At 32.6% G+C, this 21,497-nt stretch overlaps 1 protein-coding gene and 1 long non-coding RNA gene across 3 annotated transcripts in view; one reads left to right on the plus strand and one right to left on the minus strand.

The window, feature by feature from the left end:
- The window catches only part of LOC127700159 (copine-8-like), a 37,698-nt gene extending 29,193 nt beyond the window's left edge, over window positions 1–8,505 (minus strand). For both annotated transcript variants that reach the window (XM_052203586.1, XM_052203577.1), the window contains exon 1: window positions 8,393–8,505. In XM_052203586.1, the coding sequence (XP_052059546.1) occupies window positions 8,393–8,460 (68 nt within the window). In that variant the 5' untranslated portion in view covers window positions 8,461–8,505. The remainder of the gene's footprint in view (window positions 1–8,392) is intronic.
- Window positions 8,506–15,093: 6,588 nt separating this feature from the next.
- On the plus strand, window positions 15,094–18,510 carry LOC127700631 (uncharacterized). The gene is made up of 3 exons (XR_007981672.1): window positions 15,094–15,196; window positions 16,401–16,555; window positions 17,657–18,510. It is a non-coding gene; the product is annotated as an uncharacterized LOC127700631 (long non-coding RNA).
- Window positions 18,511–21,497: the final 2,987 nt, after the last annotated feature.

Below are 21,497 nucleotides of genomic sequence, written 5' to 3' on the forward strand. Positions count from 1 at the left end.
AGGACCATAACTCTGCACATAATCATCAGACCAGAACAAATTTTAAACTTGATCTGTAACTTGTCATGATAAAACTATTTACCAATTATCAAACCAATGTCTTCAAGCATGACGAAAAAAAGTGCCGAAAACTGATTATTTGAGTGAATTTTCTAAGTCAAAGTACCATAATTCTGCACAAAATCAGACCGTGTAACTTGTCATGATAAAACAATACAGCAAATATCAAATCAATATCTTCAAGCACGAACAAAAAAAGTGTGGAAAACTGATTTGCTGGACTGACGGATGGACAGACAGATAGACAGAGTGCAAAACTAAAGTCCCCTTCGACTTCGTCAGTAGGGGACTAATTAATATTTCCAAGGGGCAGAACTCGTAAAAAGATACTTGATCAGCACTTATTTTCTAAAATGTCAAAGACATTGCTGATATAAACCTATGATATAAGTTTCATAAATTCTGGCAAGAATTGTACACATGAGAGCGCTAACAATGCAATTTTCCATAAAATCAATATTTCCAAGGAGCATAACTCTTTTAAAAATAATTGATCGGCACTGATTTTTGAATTTGTCATAGGCATTGATGATATAAACCTATAAAATAAATTTCATTAAAATCTGGCAGGAATTGTACACATTAGAGCGCTCACAAGGCAATTTTCCATATAATTAATATTTCCAAAGGGCATAACTCTTTTAAAAATAATTGATCGGCACTGATTTTCGAACTCGTCAAAAACATTGCTGATATAAACCTATGATATAAGTTTTATAAAATTCTGGCAAGAATTGTACATGAGAGCACTTACAATGCAATTTTCCATATATAATTTATGTTTCCAAGGGGCATAACTCTTTTCAAAATAATTGATCGTCACTGATTTTCGAACTCGTCAAAGACATTGCTATTATAAACCTATGATATCAAGTTTCATAAAAATCTGGCAAGAATTGTACAAATAAGAAACGCTAACGATGCAATTTTCCATATAATTAATGTTTCCAAGGGGCATAACTCTTTTGAAAACAATTGATCGGCACTGATTTTCGAACTCGTCCAAGACATTGCTGATAAAAACCTATGATATAAGTTTCATAAAATTCTGGAAAGAATTGTACACGTGAGAGCGCTAACAAGACCAAATGGAAGAACGCCCGATATTTCCATGTCCCCGCAATGCGTTGCGAGGGGGACAAAAATGTTTTATGTAGGTGGCTATTTGTTAAGGTTCATCATAACCTTTTGGCAAATATGGCCATATTTACATCACAAATTTTATTCTGAGTACAGACAAACCAATGCACCTGGTTTAGTTTTAAGGCATGGCAGGAACTAGATAATTACATTTTAAAAGCATTTTATATTTCAGAAAATTGTAAACTTTTATGGATTTTGAGATTTTGAGATTCTTTTTTTTTTTCCTTCCCACAAAAGGTGCCAAAATAAATTAATTTGGAAAAATGTTTGAGATGTTCCCCTATGTAATAATAAAAGTGAGTTGTTTAAATTGACATGTACAATAGATACCTGTGGACCGTATCAAATGAAATTTAGGAGTTTGTTTATTTTGGCACTCCTGTGGTAACGAAAAAAGGAATCTCAAAATCAAAAGTAAATTATACATTTTCTGAATCATATTCATAAAATGCAGACATGTGATTCTTCCAGCAGGAGTCAAAATCTCCCGATTTTCAAACCCTCTTCTGTCCCTTCTGTTAATGATTCAAATCTTCTGGGTTTTTTTCAAAATTTCAACCCCAAAAAATTTGTCAGTCTCTATTTTTTATTAACATTGATGTCAACATTAATTACGTTTTTGTGTCACTGATGAAGGTAATTTTTACCTGTAAATCAAAGAACTTGTACAATTATATAGCTTCACTCGACAGCTTGGGTGTCAAACATACTATTAATCAACGATTTTTACCTCACGCGAACTGAAAACACAAATTTCAGGTTACTTCCCTTGTTTACCCTCCTTAAAATAATGTTTATTGATAAAAGAATATAAATGAAATACAAATTGAACAAAGAATCATATAAGGATGTTAATTTAATGATTTTAAATGTCTTAGGACAAATAAGAAAATAATATTTTGAAAATTATTTGAGAGATCTATACTTCTTTTCAATGCTTAAATTGAAATTCATAAGACATGTGCAAGACCCTTATGGGTAGTCAAGGTCGTTAAAAACCACCCTCATAAGATATGTATTGACCTTAATTAGTAACAGAGATAGTGTATATGCTACATCTGGCTGAATCAAAATTAGCTAGAGAAATGGAAACACACTACTGTCGAGTAATGATTTCAAAGATGAGGAAAGGAAAAAAATCACATACAAAAAGTATAGCTTAGTGTTGACAAATATTTCACATGGTAACAATACCGAGAGAATACATTATTAATACTGTTATCTCACAAAAAAGGGAAAATATGTAGCTTTATCATCAAAATGAACACTGAAAACGGCAATAAATATGTCGATATAAAAGCTTTCGAGATGCGACGGCCATACTTCCACAACGTCCATAGGATGTGTCGGCCATACCGTCATATCGTTCATACCTTGTAAAGACGTACCTTCCATACTATAAGTATTTATTCCAATGTGGTTATAACATAACATATAATAAAACAACAAGTATTATTCTATAGTTATAACTTAAATATGATTTTGTGGTATAAATTATGTACAAGTTTGCCGGTTTGAAAGAGTCAGTATAGATCAGAGCCATATTTAATTTTACTTCTGTACATCTGCTGAAGACAAGTAGATTCATAGAAGACTTGTTTTAAGATAATGCTTTTAATAATTCATCCCTAATATGACTTTGAAAATTAATTTACAGCTTTTTAACAGAGAGTAGAAACTGGTCCAAGGACACAGTTATTGTCCTTTGGTTTTCGTTGTCTACGAATATAGTCCCTAGTGTGAACAGTGTATAACTTGCATTTTTTTTGATACACTTTCCCAATTTATTTCTTGATATTTTATGCATGAAATTACATGTTAAAAAAATTTGGGTGCTGAATCTTTATGTTAAGTAGTGATTTGGTCCAGTTAAAAAAGGTCAAAAATTAGAATGTCGGAAGCTGTCAAACTGAATTTTAGCCCCCCTTAAAACAGAATTGTCAATATTTTGAGTTAGAGCTGGTAGAAGTTTCTATAATTTTGATATTATTTGTATCAATAGTACGTAGTAGTACACTACACTGTAAAAATGTTTTTGAGATAGAGCAGGTGCGATTTTTTTAATTTGAATTTATTGTCTAAAAGAAATGCACTACGAAATAACTGTGTTCTCGGGCCTAAGAGATGAATTCCGTAAATGTAGATTCTGTACTTTGGCAACTTTCCTGAATGGTTTTCTGGTTTCAATTTGTCAAACTCAATAAAAGTAAAGGATTTACATCTTTGTTTGACAGAAATTCTGTTAAAATGTCCCATTTTGGCATTATACGGCTAAAATAAGCATTTTACAGCAGTTTCCATTTTATGCCTAAGAGCCATGCTGACTTTCTATCTGACAGCTTTTTATGTTCCTGATATTTCTATGCTTAAATCAAATTTAATTAACCATTTGTGAACTCGGAATCTAGAGAAAAGTAGATTATCACAGAACAAAAGTGCACACGCTGAAATGTCTCGCCTTCTTTACTAATCATTGATATTATGTTGATAGTCCTAAATATAAAGCTTTATTACAACTGTCACATAAACTTAACATTAACCAAGTAAACTAAACATTGACCAATGAACCATGAAAATGAGGTCAAGGTCAGATGAACCATGCTAGGCAAGCATGTACAGCTAACAATTCTTCCATACAACAAATATAGTTGACCTATTGCTTATAGTTTAAGAAAAACAGACGAAAACACAAAAACTTAACACTGAGCAATGAACCTTGAAAATGAGGTCAAGGTCAAATAAAACCTGCGTGACTGACATATAGATCATAAAATATTTCCATACACCAAATATAGTTGAACTATTGCATAAAGTATTAGAAAAAAAGACCAAAACTCAAAAACTTAACTTTGACCACTGAACCATGAAAATGAGGTCAAGGTCAGATGACACCTGCCAGCTAGACATGTACACCTTACAATCATTCCATACACCAAATATAGTAGACCTATTGCATACAGTATAAGAAAAACAGACCAAAACACAAAAACTTAACTATAACCACTGAACCATGAAAATGAGGTCAAGGTCAGATGACACCTGCCAGTTGGACATGTACACCTTACAGTCCTTCCATACACCGAATATACTAGACCTATTGCTTATAGTATCTGAGATATGGACTTGACCACGAAAACTTAACCTTGTTCACTGATCCATGAAATGAGGTCGAGGTCAAGTGAAAACTGTCTGACGGGCATGAGGACCTTGCAAGGTACGCACATACCAAATATAGTTATCCTATTACTTATAATAAGAGAGAATTTAACATTACAAAAAATCTGAACTTTTTTTTCAAGTAGTCACTGAACCATGAAAATGAGGTCAAGGACATTGGACATGTGACTGACGGAAACTTCGTAACATGAGGCATCCATATACAAAGTATGAAGCATCCAGGTCTTCCATCTTCTAAAATATAAAGCTTTTAAGAAGTTAGCTAACGCCGCCGCCGCCGGATCGCTATCCCTATGTCGAGCTTTCTGCGACAAAAGTCGCAGGCTCGACAAAAAATGTGCAGAATATTTGTATTTATGTCCCTGGTTAAACGGCCTGTTTGATGTATGTGAAATGTGAAGAGCTTTGTACATAAAATCTGTAGTCCGTCACAAATATTTCACTAAATCTGTAAAAAAAACACTTAACAATGATCAGTACACCCTATTCATTTCATATGCTACCATAATTTTCTTCTTTAGGATAGTAAGTGGTTCAAATATATGCCAAATGAGACTAAAACTACATGCAAGTTTTCCATTGAAAAGTGAAAAACTGGTCATTAGACCATACTGTCTGCAAGAAAAAGTTGAATTCAAGAGTCCTTTTTGCAATTAGACTTCTTGTATCATGACATCTTAGCATAGAAATGAGCAAAAAGTAACAAATTTCACTTCCTTATAGCCTCTGTGTGCATTTTTATATGTAAATATGGGGTATGGCCTAAATCGACTCTAAATAATTCTCAGTCTTGCATGGCCTAAGACCACTTTATACTCATGTGGTATGTTTTTTGTAACTTTTCTTTACATTTAAAGTACATTTAATATATATGGAAGAATAATGTATGGTTAAAAACCTTCAAAAACTTCAAATTGGTTGAAAAAAATGCATGTTTATGTAAGGCTTCCCTTAATTTGAAAATCTCTATTTTCAGGCACAGGCTCATATAAATTTGACTTTGAATAACTGTAATAAATCTGATAAATCAAATGAGTGTTCCGTTGCTTTTAATACTTATTATATTAAATTCAAGAGTATTTAAAAAGCAAATTTTTGCAATATTTAAATTTTTTAGGCCAAAATCTTGACAGTTGAAAATATTTGATTTAAACGTCAAAAATAAACATCCAAATTTCAATATTAAAATCTATAATATATATCCTATGGCCATGAAACTTGGCCAACTATCTTAAAATTGCCTAAGCTTAGGTCATGCAAAGTTTTATTAAAATTGGTCACGTCTTTCTATCCTATTAGGTCCAAGGACACAGTTATCGTCCTTTGGTTTTCGTTGTCTACGAATATAGTCCCTAGTGTGAACAGTGTATAACTTGCATTTTTTTTTGATACACTTTCCCAATTTATTACTTGATATTTTATGCATGAAATATTAAGTAAGGGGATGAAATTACATGTTAAAAAAATTTGGGTGCTGAATCTTTATGTTAAGTAGTGATTTGGTCCAGTTAAAAAAGGTCAAAAATTAGAATGTCGGAAACTGTCAAACTGAATTTTAGCCCCCCTTAAAACAGAATTGTCAATATTTTGAGTTAGAGCTGGTAGAAGTTTCTATAATTTTAATATTATTTGTATCAATAGTAGTTCACTACACTGTAAAAATGTTTTTGAGATAGAGCAGGTGCGATTTTTTTAATTTGAATTTATTGTCTAAAAGAAATGCACTACGAAATAACTGTGTTCTCGGGCCAACTAAACAGCATATGCTGTCTGTGCAGTACCGCGTACCATATTTTATTATCGTAAGAGTTACCTTTGCTTGTCTGCTTGATCATCAACACTTGTACGGAAATATTAAATATCCATTTAGACAATATTAAATATAAATATTTTATTAGATAAAGCACATTTATATATTTTAGTAGATAAAGCACATTTAATGTGTATTCCAAGTGTATATCATATAAAAACATGACAAGTAATGTAAATACAACATAATACATGTACAAGTTATTATAACTATTAACATGTATATATCACAATCCCTTATAAATAAAATTTATTTCCAAAAAAAAAGAAAACATGGATGACGTGTTTTCACAAAGTATGAGGGACGATGTTGTCCTATGGCCGATACATCTTTTCAGGGTATGGCCGATACATCCTATGGACGTCGTGGCAGTATGGACGTCGTGTCATTCATCGATATAAAATCTCCAGTTATGAGGCACAAACTCCAGCTGAAAATTTTCAAATCTCCAGTTGATACTTTTTACTTGACAACTCTGTCACATGTATAAAAATGCATTTGAAATGTAATTATCTAGTTCCTGTCATGCCTTAAAACTTTACCGGATCTCCTGTAGTTGGTGATCGCAATACTGGTATACCAGTATTGTCCACAATACTGGTATAAAAATTTTGTTCCAGTATTGTAATTTTTTTTTTTAAAAACAGCAATACTGGTACATTACTGATATACCAGTATTGTAGTTGTATTGTTCACTATACTTTAAGGTGTATAATGAAAAATTAATTTTAAGCAAAATTAGATATTGAAGATCAAAGGGAGATTAAATGAACTCAAAAAGATTATAGAGGATAATTGTGAAATCAATTAACAACCAGTTAAAAATAATTACTATACTTGTACAAATAAACAAAAGATTATTGTAATTAACTCATCTTATTCAAACAATTATTAGTTATATAAATAATTGCTAGTAATTTTATCATATTTCTATATTTTATTTAATTCAATTTAGATAAAATAAAATTAAAGCTTTATTAACTGAGTTATTAATTAATAAATTCAGGCAAATTATTACACTATAACACTGTAAATTCAGCATTTACATGTATACCATCGTATGTTTTTTACAGATATTTTAATACATGTATACTAAGATTCTAAGCATTTGTTTGTCTTTATTTTCTTATCAATCTTTCACAATAAACATGATAAAAGATATCAATATCCATTAAACATAAAAAGTTGCTTAATAGGGGAACCTGATTATAATCAAATTAACTAGTTTGTCTACATGAATGTTAAGGGTAGTTAAAGCAGTTGATTCAGAACCATGGGCAATTCAATTTGTAGCAGATATATCTATTGGTACAAATACTCAAATACTAATACTAGACAAGCACTCCTACAGTAAGAGAGCCGTACAGGTGCTATCTAAACAAGCTTGTACTTTGTAATCTAGTAAGCGTAAGAGAAAGTCCACAGACAGAATACATAAATATCAATATAGGAAGTGGGGGTTGCAGAAATGCCATCTGAAGAAGAAATAAACAATACCAATGCTGATGATACAGAAGCTATAACAGCATTAATGTCAATATAAAATTCACTAAAATATACTATTGAGACTTGGAAAGAGAGAGCTGGAAGAAAACATAGAAGAAAGTAAAGAGTTTGTTAAAATGCTGAGACAGTACGGTTCCCTTAAGAAAATAACATCAGAAGATTTAAAACTTTCTTTGATTTATTACAATCACAGTGTACCATCAATGGCATCATCAGTTAAACATACAATCATTCCATATAAAATTGTCTTGTCATATGTTAATATCATAATGCATATATATGTGACACCTTTAATAAAAGATTAATTACCTATATGTATTGTTTATTTAAAAAAAACACAATACTGGTACAATACTGGAATTCAATACTGGTACAAAATTTTTATACCAGTATTGTGCACAATACTAGTATACCAGTATAATTTGCGACCACCAACTACAGGAGATCCACTTTACCAGATGCACAGGTTTTTCTGTACCCAGAGTACGTTTTTGAGTGTAAACGGCCACATTTTTAAATTCTTTCTGTCATTTACATCAGAAGGCGTAGCCTTCCTGTATCTGTTCTCTCATCTATTTGCAACTTTCTCAGCTCTCATGTACGAGATCAGTGGAGTAATTACTATTTCGAATAATCGGGTTCAAATGTATTTCAACACTTTAGTATATCTACCATAAAACAATACAATTTACAAACCGACAGGCTACACTGATTTCAACTTGGGTTGAAGGAACCGCAGCTGTCCCTGCCTGGAAATTCGCCATAATTTAATGTCAGAAAGATTTCTCGGGCTTTTTCCTTTGATTGAAACGATAAATATTATAATGTATAAGCATCATATAACGGAAACGACACGATTCGTTTCCGATGTATTTCTTATATTTAAACATGTATTTCAAAATGTGAAAATCAATCGTCTATGTAATACCATGGAAGTATCAATATAATACTTCCATGGTAATACAAATACAAGCATTTTTAAGTTAACCAGATGACGTGTTATCCAGTCAATAAAAAAGATAAGGGGAAGAGGTATGATGAAACAACTATCCACCAAAGTTCAAATGAAGATTAGGCAATACCGATATTTATAGATGCTTTGAAACCACCAAGGACAATAGCCTAAAGGATGTCTTCCACCTTCTGAAATTAAAACAAAAGTCACGTCACAGAATAAGGAATGAATGCTCACGTAACAGAAACAGACAAATGTATCATAGAAAAAAATATCTAAATATGTGTTATATCAGAGACATCACTGAAGAGACATTAATTGTCGAAATCCGGATATGGTGTACAAATTTTTGCACCTCATGTTTGCGGTATACCATCTTTTCCGCAAGTTTATTGTTTTCTGTTTGGTATTAAATTAATAATTAAGATCCAAGTTTTGTTACACTGATCTGCATAGTGATCCGTTTATTTGGCAATCGCCGTTGTTCGACCTGCTAGTCAATGTGTTTTGTTGAAATATACTTTTTCACTTTTTTGGTCTTTTGGAAAATGTTGTTTGTGCTGTATTTTGACCCCTCTACCAAGAAATTTGTTTTGCATGCACATGTATAAAAATTGCGGTTTTTATCCAACCAAGGATTTGTATACAACGCAATCATAGGTTTGAACGTTGTTTTCAATTTATACTTGTTTATATCAGAGACATATATATACATATGTGTATATATGTCTCTGATTATATTAAGGCAGATTAATATAATATGTCTCTGATTAAGGTTTATCAGTTCTGTGTTTATAGATTAATCTTCTGCATTCTCGCCAAAAGTAAACAAACATCTCGGAGAAATTATATATGTGATTTCTTGGTTAAAATAATTTTTTGAATGACACCATTCTAAGGTAACATAGATTGGTACACTGTCTAATTTCTAGGTTGATGGAGACCGAACCAAAAGATGGCTACATATTTCACAATAAACATAAGTGGATTTAAGGATTGTTCAATCTCACATAAGAATAAGATAAAAGGACAATATCTATAAATAGTTATTATTTTAAATCCATGCACCAAATGTTTCTTAAAACAATTGAAATATAAAGACCGAACTAAACTTTCTGTTCATGGAAGTCCCACTCCTTTATACTAGGAAGATGGAGGATGGTTCTTTGCATTGGCTATCATTGTATCCACAGTAAAAACAATGGCAAAGAATTGACTGTAGGATTTTTCTGGGGCGGCCTGAATATCAGGATAGTTGTAATAAAAAATAACCTTTATCAGTTGGGTTTTGTTACAACAGATCTTGATAGCCTCCGTTGGATTTATTCACAACTTTTTTTTTTAGATTCAGAGCGATTTAGAGCTTGATATATCGTACAAACACTTTATTTCCCTCTATATTGCTTTGGACCCAGTATATTGTAACGTTGGGTTGCTGTCTCAATAACGTTTACCATACATTTCCTCTTATTTATATATATATATATAATATATAGCAAAAAAACCATTACACATATTCTTTATCTTAAATGCCATACTATGTGACTTGTTTCGTCTAAATTTAGAAGTATTGATTGAGATTTAAATATAAAACGTTAAAAGAACGTTCAGCTTAAAACTGAGACTACTCAGCCTAAAATCAAGTTATAGATAAAAATAATAAATAAATACTCATTTGGTTTTTTCTTCGTCTTTCTAATTATAAAAACAATGTCTGGTTATCAGTTTTATGTAAAACTGTACAAAAACTGAACATTAAACAAAGAATATTAAATTGTTTTGCAATTTGAAAAATAAACAAACCACGAAAACTAATAGAACAATGTTAGGACTATAAATAATTTATGCTACACTATTTTCGGAACCGCGATCAAGCAGGCGGTATTATGGGAGGAGACTCAATGAGTTAATTCCTAGCCCATGAGCACCACATTTTTTCACTTGGAGTCATTCTTGACTCCAGATTTTTCGACAATTATATATTTAAAAATAGTTTAACAAGACCGTTCATAATTTGTATGGTCGGTGCTGACATTTTTATTATTTTGATTTAGTGAATATCTTGTGCTATGAGCTTAGTCGTTACATATAAAGTTTTCAGTATACCCTAGACATGTGATTCTTAACATTATGTTAAAAAGGACAGATAGGTAGATTTTTTGAAACTGAAGTATTATTTTTTATCTAAAGATAGCATGACAGTTCAAAATGATAAATGATTTATGAAACTGTTGTATACATAGTATGTGTAAAGGAAACATATTTGAATCCAATACAGTTAATATTTTGATAATCTGAAAGTTCTGAATTCGAAAATACCAATTCATTTTTAATTTGTTAGTACAGTTTCATATATATTTGTTGTATAGAAAATTCAGTACTGTTAGATACCAGCATGGCTTGCAATCAGGTCCAACCTTTTAAGTGAAAGTGAAATTATAAAAGAGGTATGGCGGAGTATTCAGAAAAAAATTTACGTAAGAAATCAAAATAAATGCAAAAGCATAAATTGACTTCTGTGTGGGTGATACAGTTAAGAACTAACAGTTATAGACCATTGACTACTGGTCGGGTAATAGCTAGCCGTACGGCCTAATAGTTCACTAGTAGTGTTAAAGACCCATTGGCTACACGTACTGGTCGGTGATACCCGTAACGACTAACAATCCACTATTAGTATTAGTAGTAAAGACCCATGAGACCAATTAACTACTAGGTGGAGTCCAGGACGATATTATTATTCGTCATATTATTAAATCGTTGCTCCCTAAGTAAACGACCCATTTAAACAGTGCATTTAAAGTATATCAAAGTAAAACGTTGTATATGATATTTATATTTTACCGAAATATTACTTCCAACTAACATTTAGATTTGGTTATTTCCTTAAGCTTATTCTTTTATTGAATCAATGCAATTTTTTTTCCAAATATTTTCAAAATAGCAGCTTTTGGCCATGTCATCTTAAATCATTCATAGTTCAATTACAATAATAATTAAAACATGTAACATGCTCACATATACGATACAGTGTTAGTACACACATGAAGATATGACATTGTAAATATTGAAAGACTTTAAAAAATTCGAAAATGACCCTAGTGTTAAATAAATCAAACGAAAGTAACACTCCTCAGCTCTTTGATGCGTTCAGAACGGGTTCCTAGATTATCCTAAATTCAGAACTTTTAAAACGTAAGGATAAATACATGGAGCAGAAGCTAGTGTAGTTTTGTAATTAAAAGAGCCAAGGTTTATTGGCTGGAAAGTTTAGACCATCGGTCTGATTTATGATAAAAAGTTTTTGCACAAATTGAAACCGATATATACATTGAGGGTTTAATTACAAAAAATGTAACGGATCACTGATTATACTTGAGGATGAAACCTTTGTGGTCAAACAGCCAGTCAATAGTGGTATCGACAAATACAGTTGTTGTAAATCAAACGGAACATAACGAATGAATGTTTTTGATCCGTTTTCGTCGCCTCGACATTTTTCTATGATTTGCAGTGCTCCTGAGATCAGATACTTACCATGTTCACGCACCTGGTGTAGCTTCGTTTGGAATTTTTGCGATATTTTTTTAAAGATTTTATCTAGTTTCAATTCTTTTTATTTGGGTAAGTTTGAAACTTAGTTTTGGCGATGGTAACAAAATTGAGCAACTGAAAATTTATCAAATATATTTATACTAAATAATGCTTAGAAAATTCAGAAGGTGTCATTAAGTTGACATTGAACTTCCTAGTAATTCAATCTTTCGCGCTTCATTTAAAATTTGCTTTGGTAAACGTTTTCGCTATATACAAAATGTGCTTCGGTCAACACTTTTATTACACTTAAAATAAGCTATGAAAAGAAGTATTCAATTAATGTTTCTACAGAGATTCAAACGATATTATGACAAATAGTCGTTCCTCCATTAAAAATAAAGATTTCAAATAGAATAAGATGGGGGGGGGGGCTTACTGTTAGCCAGTATAAATATATGTAATGAACTAGACAAAGTGATGCCCCTGTTAGCCAGTATAAATATATGTAATGAACTAGACAAAGTGATGCACCCGCAGTCCACTCTGAAGTAACTGTATTATAACAAAGTCAATTTAGGACTTTCTTTGAGATTTTATTGTGTCTGGGGGACACAAATGATGCCCCCGCAGATGCAAAGTGTTATTTTAAAATACACAAAGTTAAGCATTGGAGCACATAGGTCTATGGTTCACTTTAGAAGGAGTTATCCGGAAACGCTATACACCTCTTATGGAAGTATATACTCCAAAAAATGAAAAAGTTCAACTATCTCCCAAAAGAGCAAATATCAATAAAAATCAAAACCCTGACCACATGCACACTTTCAGTATATGTTTAAACAGCCAGCAAAGTGAAAACTTCCTAGCATTCAAACTGTAGGAGGAGTTATCTGGAAACGCTATGCACCTCTTATGCAAGTTAATACTCCAACAAATGACAAAGTTCAATTATCTCCCAAAAGAGCAAATATTAATAAAAATCAAAACCCTGACCACATGTACACCTTCAATATATGTACAAAAAGCCAGCAAAGTGAAAACTTCCTAGCATTCAAACTGTAGGAGGAGTTATCTGGAAACGCTATGCACCTCTTATGCAAGTTAATACTCCAACAAATGACAAAGTTCAATTATCTCCCAAAAGAGAAAATATCAATAAAAATCAAAACCCTGACCACATGTACACCTTTAATATATGTACAAAAAGCCAGCAAAGTGAAAACTTCCTAGCATTCAAACTGTAGGAGGAGTTATCTGGAAACGCTATGCACCTCTTATGCAAGTTAATACTCCAACAAATGACAAAGTTCAATTATCTCCCAAAAGAGCAAATATTAATAAAAATCAAAACCCTGACCACATGTACACCTTCAATATATGTACAAAAAGCCAGCAAATTGAAAACTTCCTAGCATTCAAACTGTAGGAGGAGTTATCTGGAAACGCTATGCACCTCTTATTCAAGTTAATACTCCAACAAATGACAAAGTTCAATTATCTCCCAAAAGAGCAAATATTAATAAAAATCAAAACCCTGACCACATGTACACCTTCAATATATGTACAAAAAGCCAGCAAAGTGAAAACTCCCTAGCATTTAAACTGTAGGAAGAGTTATCTGGAATAACTATATACCCGTAATGGGACGGACAGACGGACGGACGGGCGGACGGACGGACGGGCGGACGGACGGAAAGACGGACGGACGGACGGACAGGGGTAAAACAATATGCCCCCCAACTTTCAGTTGCGGGGGCATAAAAAAAGTCAAACAAAATTATGTGCACCTGTACAAAAATGTATAAAATAATATTTGTAGTTAAGAAAAGATATACGCAATTGTGTTAACTTCTACAAAAGTAAATGTTTCGTTATGGAATGATATTTTATGCTGTTATAGATGGTGCAGAAAGTCGAGTTTTCATTTTTTTTAACAGAGGAAAAATAACTGACCGACCACCATCACAGTACATTTTATTATTATCAATATTATCTCATTTGAAATTAGTTGATAATTTATCTAGATTTGTTGTCATTTTAGATAAGTGTCATCACAAAACAAAGATGGCTTATTTGAACATAGATTTTATTTATTTTGCATTATTAATTTTGAAGTTACTATCAGGTAAAACTAAATTATTACACATCCTCTCTATCCTGCAAATTACCCTACACCAAGACCAATACCCACAACCTAAAGACTTATCTTATCGCTTCAAAGTACCATGGGAAATTTATATGTATATATACCCGTTATTACATCCGTCCGTCATTAAATTTTGGTTTCTGGATGGTTATAACCGGATAACCTTACTTAGGCTTGTATGGTCACATATAACGCGACGACAATCTATATCAGTTTGAGGTCAACTTGTAGAAGGTCAAGGTAATAAATACAAAAAGACTCAAATAGTGTAGAAAAGGGATTTCTGGATGCCGGATTGTTCGATAATTTGTAGGATATAGTCACTTAAAACGAGACGAATTTGAGGTCAACACGTGATAGGCCAAGGAAACAGAATTAAAAACAGACCCCAAAATCAGTGGAGAAAAGGTGTTTTCGGCCGGTAACTCTGGAACCTAACTTACTTTGGATCTTTAATGAGTTTGGCATTTTTAAAGGCAGAAAGGGTATACGGATGATAACCCAAGAACCTTAATTTTCAGTTGAAACAAAATTTGAAAATATGATCACATTTACAAAAAGGAAAATTCACATTGACTTTGAGCTTAGTACATCACAAGGAATGGTAAAATCGACTGTAGATAGACTATAATTAGTGTAGAACAGTTGTGTTCGTATGTTAACAAACATTTTGTTTTAAGTGCAAGTTACCCGTTACATTGTCTCTCTTGGAACAGTATAAACAGTAATGCAATGTAATCTTTAAACACTTTTTAGATGTAAGTGCAGAAGTATGTACATCTTATGATGACATATTAGATGAAATAACAACGTTTGATTGTTCTTCTGGATGTTGTGAAGATTCGTGCTGTGATGATTATTGGTAAGTGGGTAACCATTTTGATTTTCTATGATGCGGAGGGATCAAGGAGTTCATCTCATATCCTTTAATTTTCCATGACATCATTGCGAGGGCCACTTGTTTCATGCAGTGATGGTGAGATATCTCATTTTAGATACAAGACATATCGCGCTGTATTTTTCATATTTCCATCCGGATCCCTCCTCAAAATTGTTTTTTTTTTAACTCAATAAAAATGAATGTTTTGCTCTCTAAGTATTCCTTTTATCATCGGTTGTGATTTTAAAAAATGCCGCCGGCGTTTATCCTTTTTTTGGATTTAATTTTTTGGTATCTTTCTTCGATTTATAATATGAATCAAATGTTTGATACAATATAATACAATTTAATACACATGATATAATATAATGTACATGATACAATGTAATACATATAATTCAGTATGATACAATTTGATACATATGATACAATATAATACATTGATACAACATAATACATATGATACACTTTAATACATATATGATACAATATCATGCATACGATACAATGTATTACATTAATACAATATGATGAAATCATATGATACAAAATAAGGCAAATGACACAATATATGAAAAATGATACAATATAAAGCATTGATACAATATAATCCACATGATACAATATAAAGCATATGATACATTATAATACACATGATACAATAGAACACATATGATACAATAAAATACATATGATGTAATTCTCACTATTCAATGTGATATAATAATAGTCCTTTATTGTCATACAATTTTGTCATATAAGCATCAATTAAACACTGTCTGGTATAATAAAAATGACAAAAACATACTTCATTTTTTTTAACAACAATCAGTTCGTGTCAAGGAGTCCTTCGTCTTCAGTTCCATAGATTGTAATATTCGAAAACAATAACAAACGATACAGTAACAGAACAATGTTCCAGAGATGGACACATATAATCACTTAAGTTGAGAATGGAAACGGGGAATGCGTCAAAGAGACAACAACTCGACCAAAGAGCGAAAACAGCTCGAGGCCACCAATGGGTCTTCAACACAGCGAGAAAATGAATGTATATATAGATCAAAATTGATACGTGTACAGTTGAGACCAGTTGATGTGCATAAGAAAACTACATTTTAACATTATAATATCCAATCTAATCAAAGAAATCGCTTATAAACGTATAATTTTATGCTAATTCCAGGTCAGATTCATCTGTTGCTGCAATAGCGATAACGGTAATAATTGGCACTACAGTGTTTATAGCTATTATGGTTGGTGTATGTTGTCGTTGTACACGAAGCAACAGAATAACAAGAAGAGTTATAAGACATGATATGATTCCTTTTATCAGCGCAGGTAGGTAAATGATGTTCAAAACTCAACACAAAACAACCCTGGTCCTTTCAAGATTTGCCATTATCGTGTTGCTTTTTGAAAATTAAAAATACCGACTATTTCGTCCTTTTCAAATTAATTTTGTAAGAAATATTATCATAGTCATATAAATACTCCTTCATTTGGTTTTATGGATTAATTGAAAAAAAGGTTGACTATTCGAAAGTAAAGTTCACCGTGCTAGCTCATAATTTTACGTGTACGTAGAAAGAGGATATAAGTTCAAAGAAGAACTGAGTTTTATCTTGTCTGGTTTACAACATGAGTTATATATATATATATATATATATATATATATATATATATATATATATATATATATACAAATATGAACCATGAAAACAAACATATAATGACTGACAGAGTAGGTTATCGTTTTGTTTTTATGCTTTCCAAAATTTAATATTTTTGCTTCCCAAACTTTGAGTCGGGGCAAAATTGGCGTGGCCTTGCTCAGAAACATGAGTCATTAGCACCGAAATTGGTATCATATATATGCTTATATATACAAATGTACTGACAATTTGTTGGTAACGATGTTGGTTGAATAGTCCTTCTAAAAACTAAGAAACTATGGACGCCATCATGACTTGGTTGATCGTTATAGAATATCTGTGTTTATCGCTCTATAGTTTTGATGCTCTCGTAATTTATGTAAGTGGTTGAGAGGATCTCGTACGAAAATATTTATATGAATGGAGTAATGAAGAGTAGAGAGCAAAGTAAAACATTCAATTACTGACACGATTTGATCGATAGATAAAATAACTGACACAATTAGATCGACAGATAAAATAACTGACACAATTAGATCGACAGATAAAATAACTGACATAATTAGATCGACAGATAAAATAACTGACACAATTAGACCGACAGATAAAATAACTGATAAACAACATCATGTCAAAATATATTCTAATGCAGACACATTCAATGCCATTATTAATTCTTTTTTTGAAGAGTCATTCATCATGTTCATCGCTCACATCTGTTTAAAACTGTTAGTATAACATTAAAAATAAAACGGTATAAGCTGAAACGTTTTATTTATATTTGAAGAAAACTCTAGTGGAATCTGTGACCAGTTGGCTGTCCCGTTTACTGTATTTCCAACTCCAGTACAACCACCATCATATGAACAGGCAGTTCAATCCAGCGGTGGGACTAATTCACAAGAAGAGCAGAAATATTGATATATCGTAATTTATACAATGAATTGTATAGGATAGTATTATTGTTTAACAATAACGTGAAATTTATTTCGTAACCGGATGGCATGAAATAATATTGTTAAAAATAATTACGGAATTTGCCAATTTTGTCATTACACAAAATAACAAATTTTACAAACCAACCTGTAACGAATCGTATATGTATTTCAAAAACTGTTGTAATGATAATCTTTGAAAAAATATTTTACAAAAATACACTGTAAACATGGTGTTTTGAACCAAGACACAATTCTAAACACATCTTTTGTGCACTTTTTACACGTTTTGGTCTAAACATGTCTCATTTCTAAACATGTTTAGGTCGACAATGTGTTAACGATTGTGTTTAGGATCGTGTTTAGCTTAGAAATTAGTGTTTTATTCCTAAACACTTTAATTCTAAATCACATTTAAAAGTGTTTAAATTCAAGACATGTGTACATTTAATGTGCTTACTAAGAAAATGTGTTTAGATATCAAACACAATCCTAAACAAGTTTAGAACAAAATATGTAATATAAGTGTTTATTTTCTAAGCACGATTTTTACAGTGTACCATACATGGTGCCTGATTCTAAATTGTATTAAAAAAATGAAGCAAGATACAATAATCTCATTCTATTGTGAAACTGTACGGATCCTTCATCTGAACCCCAGTCAATTGTAAATTGTAAGTGTATACAATACTCATCATACGTTTATTACGGAGATTTATTATTCACTAACAAAAAGAAAATTGATAATTATTAAATGTTTTGTGTTCAATTTTTTATGACAGACGAATCAGACATAGTTATGTAGTTGCAGCTCAACATTTGAGCTCAGAGTTAAATAATTCAAACGTTTGATACCAATTTCAGTTCGAGAAAGACAAATTTTAGTGAATAAATTTATATAAATCGAGACGTTTAATAAAAAAAAAACAGTCGCACGAAACATGTTTCTAGGATAACGTTTTTTAGGTATATGGTCCACTGAAATACCAAAATGGCCTATGGTTACATGTATGTGTGTTGGGGCTGTTTATTTTTAAGACATTATTTCTCCTTTTATTGGAATACTAAATTGAAGAGCCGAAACCTTCTAGGGTATTTTTAGGAAGTTGGGTAGCCACAAAACCAGGTTCAACCCACCATTTTTTCTTAAAATGTCCGGTACCAAGTCAGGAAAATGGCAGTTGTTATCTTATAGTTCGTTTCTGTGTGTGTTGCATTGTCGTTTGTTTTTTTGTTGCACTTCAGTGTTTCTGTTGTTTCACTGTTTTCCTCTTATAGTTGATGTGTTTCCCTCGGTTTTAGTTTGTAACCCGGATTTGTTTTTTCTTGATCGATTTATGACTTTTGAACAGCGGTATACTACTGTTGCCTTTATGTACAATTAATTCAGTTATAAAATGAAAATTTTAAAGTCAAAATGCATGTATCATTTAAATTTTACAAATATCTGGCTATTTTTAAAGCTTGCTAACGGTACTCTCACCAAGTCCACTACCAACTGTACCATCCCAGAAACGCCGTTGTGATGTACACGATACTCTCACAAACTCCACTACTAACTGTACCGACCCAGAAACGCCGTGGTAATGTACACGGTACTCTCATCAAGTCCACTACCAACTGTACCGACCCAGAAACGCCTTGGTAATGTACCCGGTACTCTCACAGAGTCCACTTTTTGGCATTTTTGACATTGTCTTCAGATGAGAGCCATTCATGGGTGAAATAGAGTGTTCCCCGATTCATCGATCACTTACATTTATGCATGTATTTCATGTGGAAAAATTGACGTTTTCCGATTCATCGATCACTTGCATGCATGTATTTCAGTTAAAGAAATTGACGTTTCCCGATTCATCGATCACTTTCATGCATGCATTTCAGTCAGAGAAATTGACGTTTCCCGATTCACCGATCACTTCCATGCATGTATTTCAGCTGGAGAAATTGAAGTTTTCCGATTCATCGATCACTTCCATGAATGTATTTCAGTTGGAGAAATTGACGTTTTCCGATTCATCAATCACTTTCAGACATGTATTTCAGTTGGAGAAATGGACGTTTCCCAACTCACCGATCACATACATGCATGTATTTCATTTGGAGAAATTGACTTTCCCGATTCATTGATCATTAACATACATGTGTTTCGGTTGGAAAAATGGACAATTCCCGATTCATCGATTACTCTCGTGCATGCATTTCCGTTGAAGAAATTGTAGTTTCCCGATTCATCGATCACTTACATGCATGTATTTCAGTTTGAGATATTGACGTTTCCTGATTCATCAATCACTTTCATACATGTATTTCAGTTGGAAAAAATGACGTTTCCGATTTACCGATCACTTTTATGCATGTATTTTGGTGGAGAAATTGATTTCCCCGATTCATCGATCACTTACATACATGTATTTTAGTGGCGTAATAAATGCTGTCTGATTCATCGATCATCAATAATGGTATCATCACTGTGGCACTGATAACAGGAGGAGGATGAAACCCTTGTGGTCAAACAACCAGTCAATAGTGGTATTATCACTGACGCACTAATTACGGGAGGATGAATCCCTTGTGGTCAAACAGCCAGTCGATAGTGGCATAATCACAGACGCATTGATTACTGGAGGATGAAATCCTTGTGGTCAAACAGCCAGTCAATAGTGGTATAATCACTGACGCACTGATTACTGGAGGATAAAACCCTTGTGGTCAAACAGCCAGTCAATAGTGGTATAATCACTGACGAACTGATTACTGGAGGATGAAACCCTTGTGGTCAACAGCCAGTCAATAGTGGTAATACAACTGACGCAATGATTACTGCAGGATGAAATCCTTGTGTCAAACAGCCAGTCAATAGTGGTATCGACAAATGCAGTTGTTGTTAATCAAATGGAACATAACGAATGAATGTTTTTGATCCGTTTTCGTCGCCTCGACATTTTTCTATGCTTTGCAGTGCTCCTGAAATCAGATACGTACCATGTTCACGCACCTGTTGTAGCTTCGTTTGAAATTTTTGCGATATCCTTTTTTAGCTCACCTGGCCCAAAGGGCCAAGTGAGCTTTTCTCATCACTTGGCGTCCGTCGTCCGTCGTCGTCCGTCGTCGTCGTCGGTCGTCGTCCGTCGTCGTCGTCGTCCGTCGTCCGTCGTCGTTAACTTTTACAAAAATCTTCTCCTCTGAAACTACAGGGCCAAATTAAACCAAACTTGGCCACAATCATCATTGGGGTATTTAGTTTAAAAAAGTGTCCGGTGACCCGGCCAACCAACCAAGATGGCCGCCATGGCTAAAAATAGAACATAGGGGTAAAATGTAGATTTTGGCTTATATCTCTGAAATCAAAGCATTTAGAGCAAATCTGACAGGGGTAAAATTGTTTATCAGGTCAAGATCTATCTGCCCAGAAATTTTCAGATGAATCTGACAACCGGTTGTTGGGTTGCTGCCACTGAATTGTTAATTTTAAGGAAATTTTGCCGTTTTTGGTTATTATCTTGAATATTATTATAGATAGAGATAAACTGTAAACAGCAATAATGTTCAGCAAAGTAAGATCTACAAATAAGTCAACTTGACCAAAATGGTCAGTTGACCCCTTAAGGAGTTATTGCACTCTATAGTCAATTTTTAACCTTTTTTCGTAAATTTTTGTAATCTTTTACAAAAATCTTCTCCTCTGAAACT

The sequence above is a fragment of the Mytilus californianus genome, unplaced genomic scaffold (genome assembly GCF_021869535.1).
Source record: "Mytilus californianus isolate M0D057914Y unplaced genomic scaffold, xbMytCali1.0.p SCAF_1, whole genome shotgun sequence".
Classification (NCBI taxonomy): domain Eukaryota; kingdom Metazoa; phylum Mollusca; class Bivalvia; order Mytilida; family Mytilidae; genus Mytilus; species Mytilus californianus.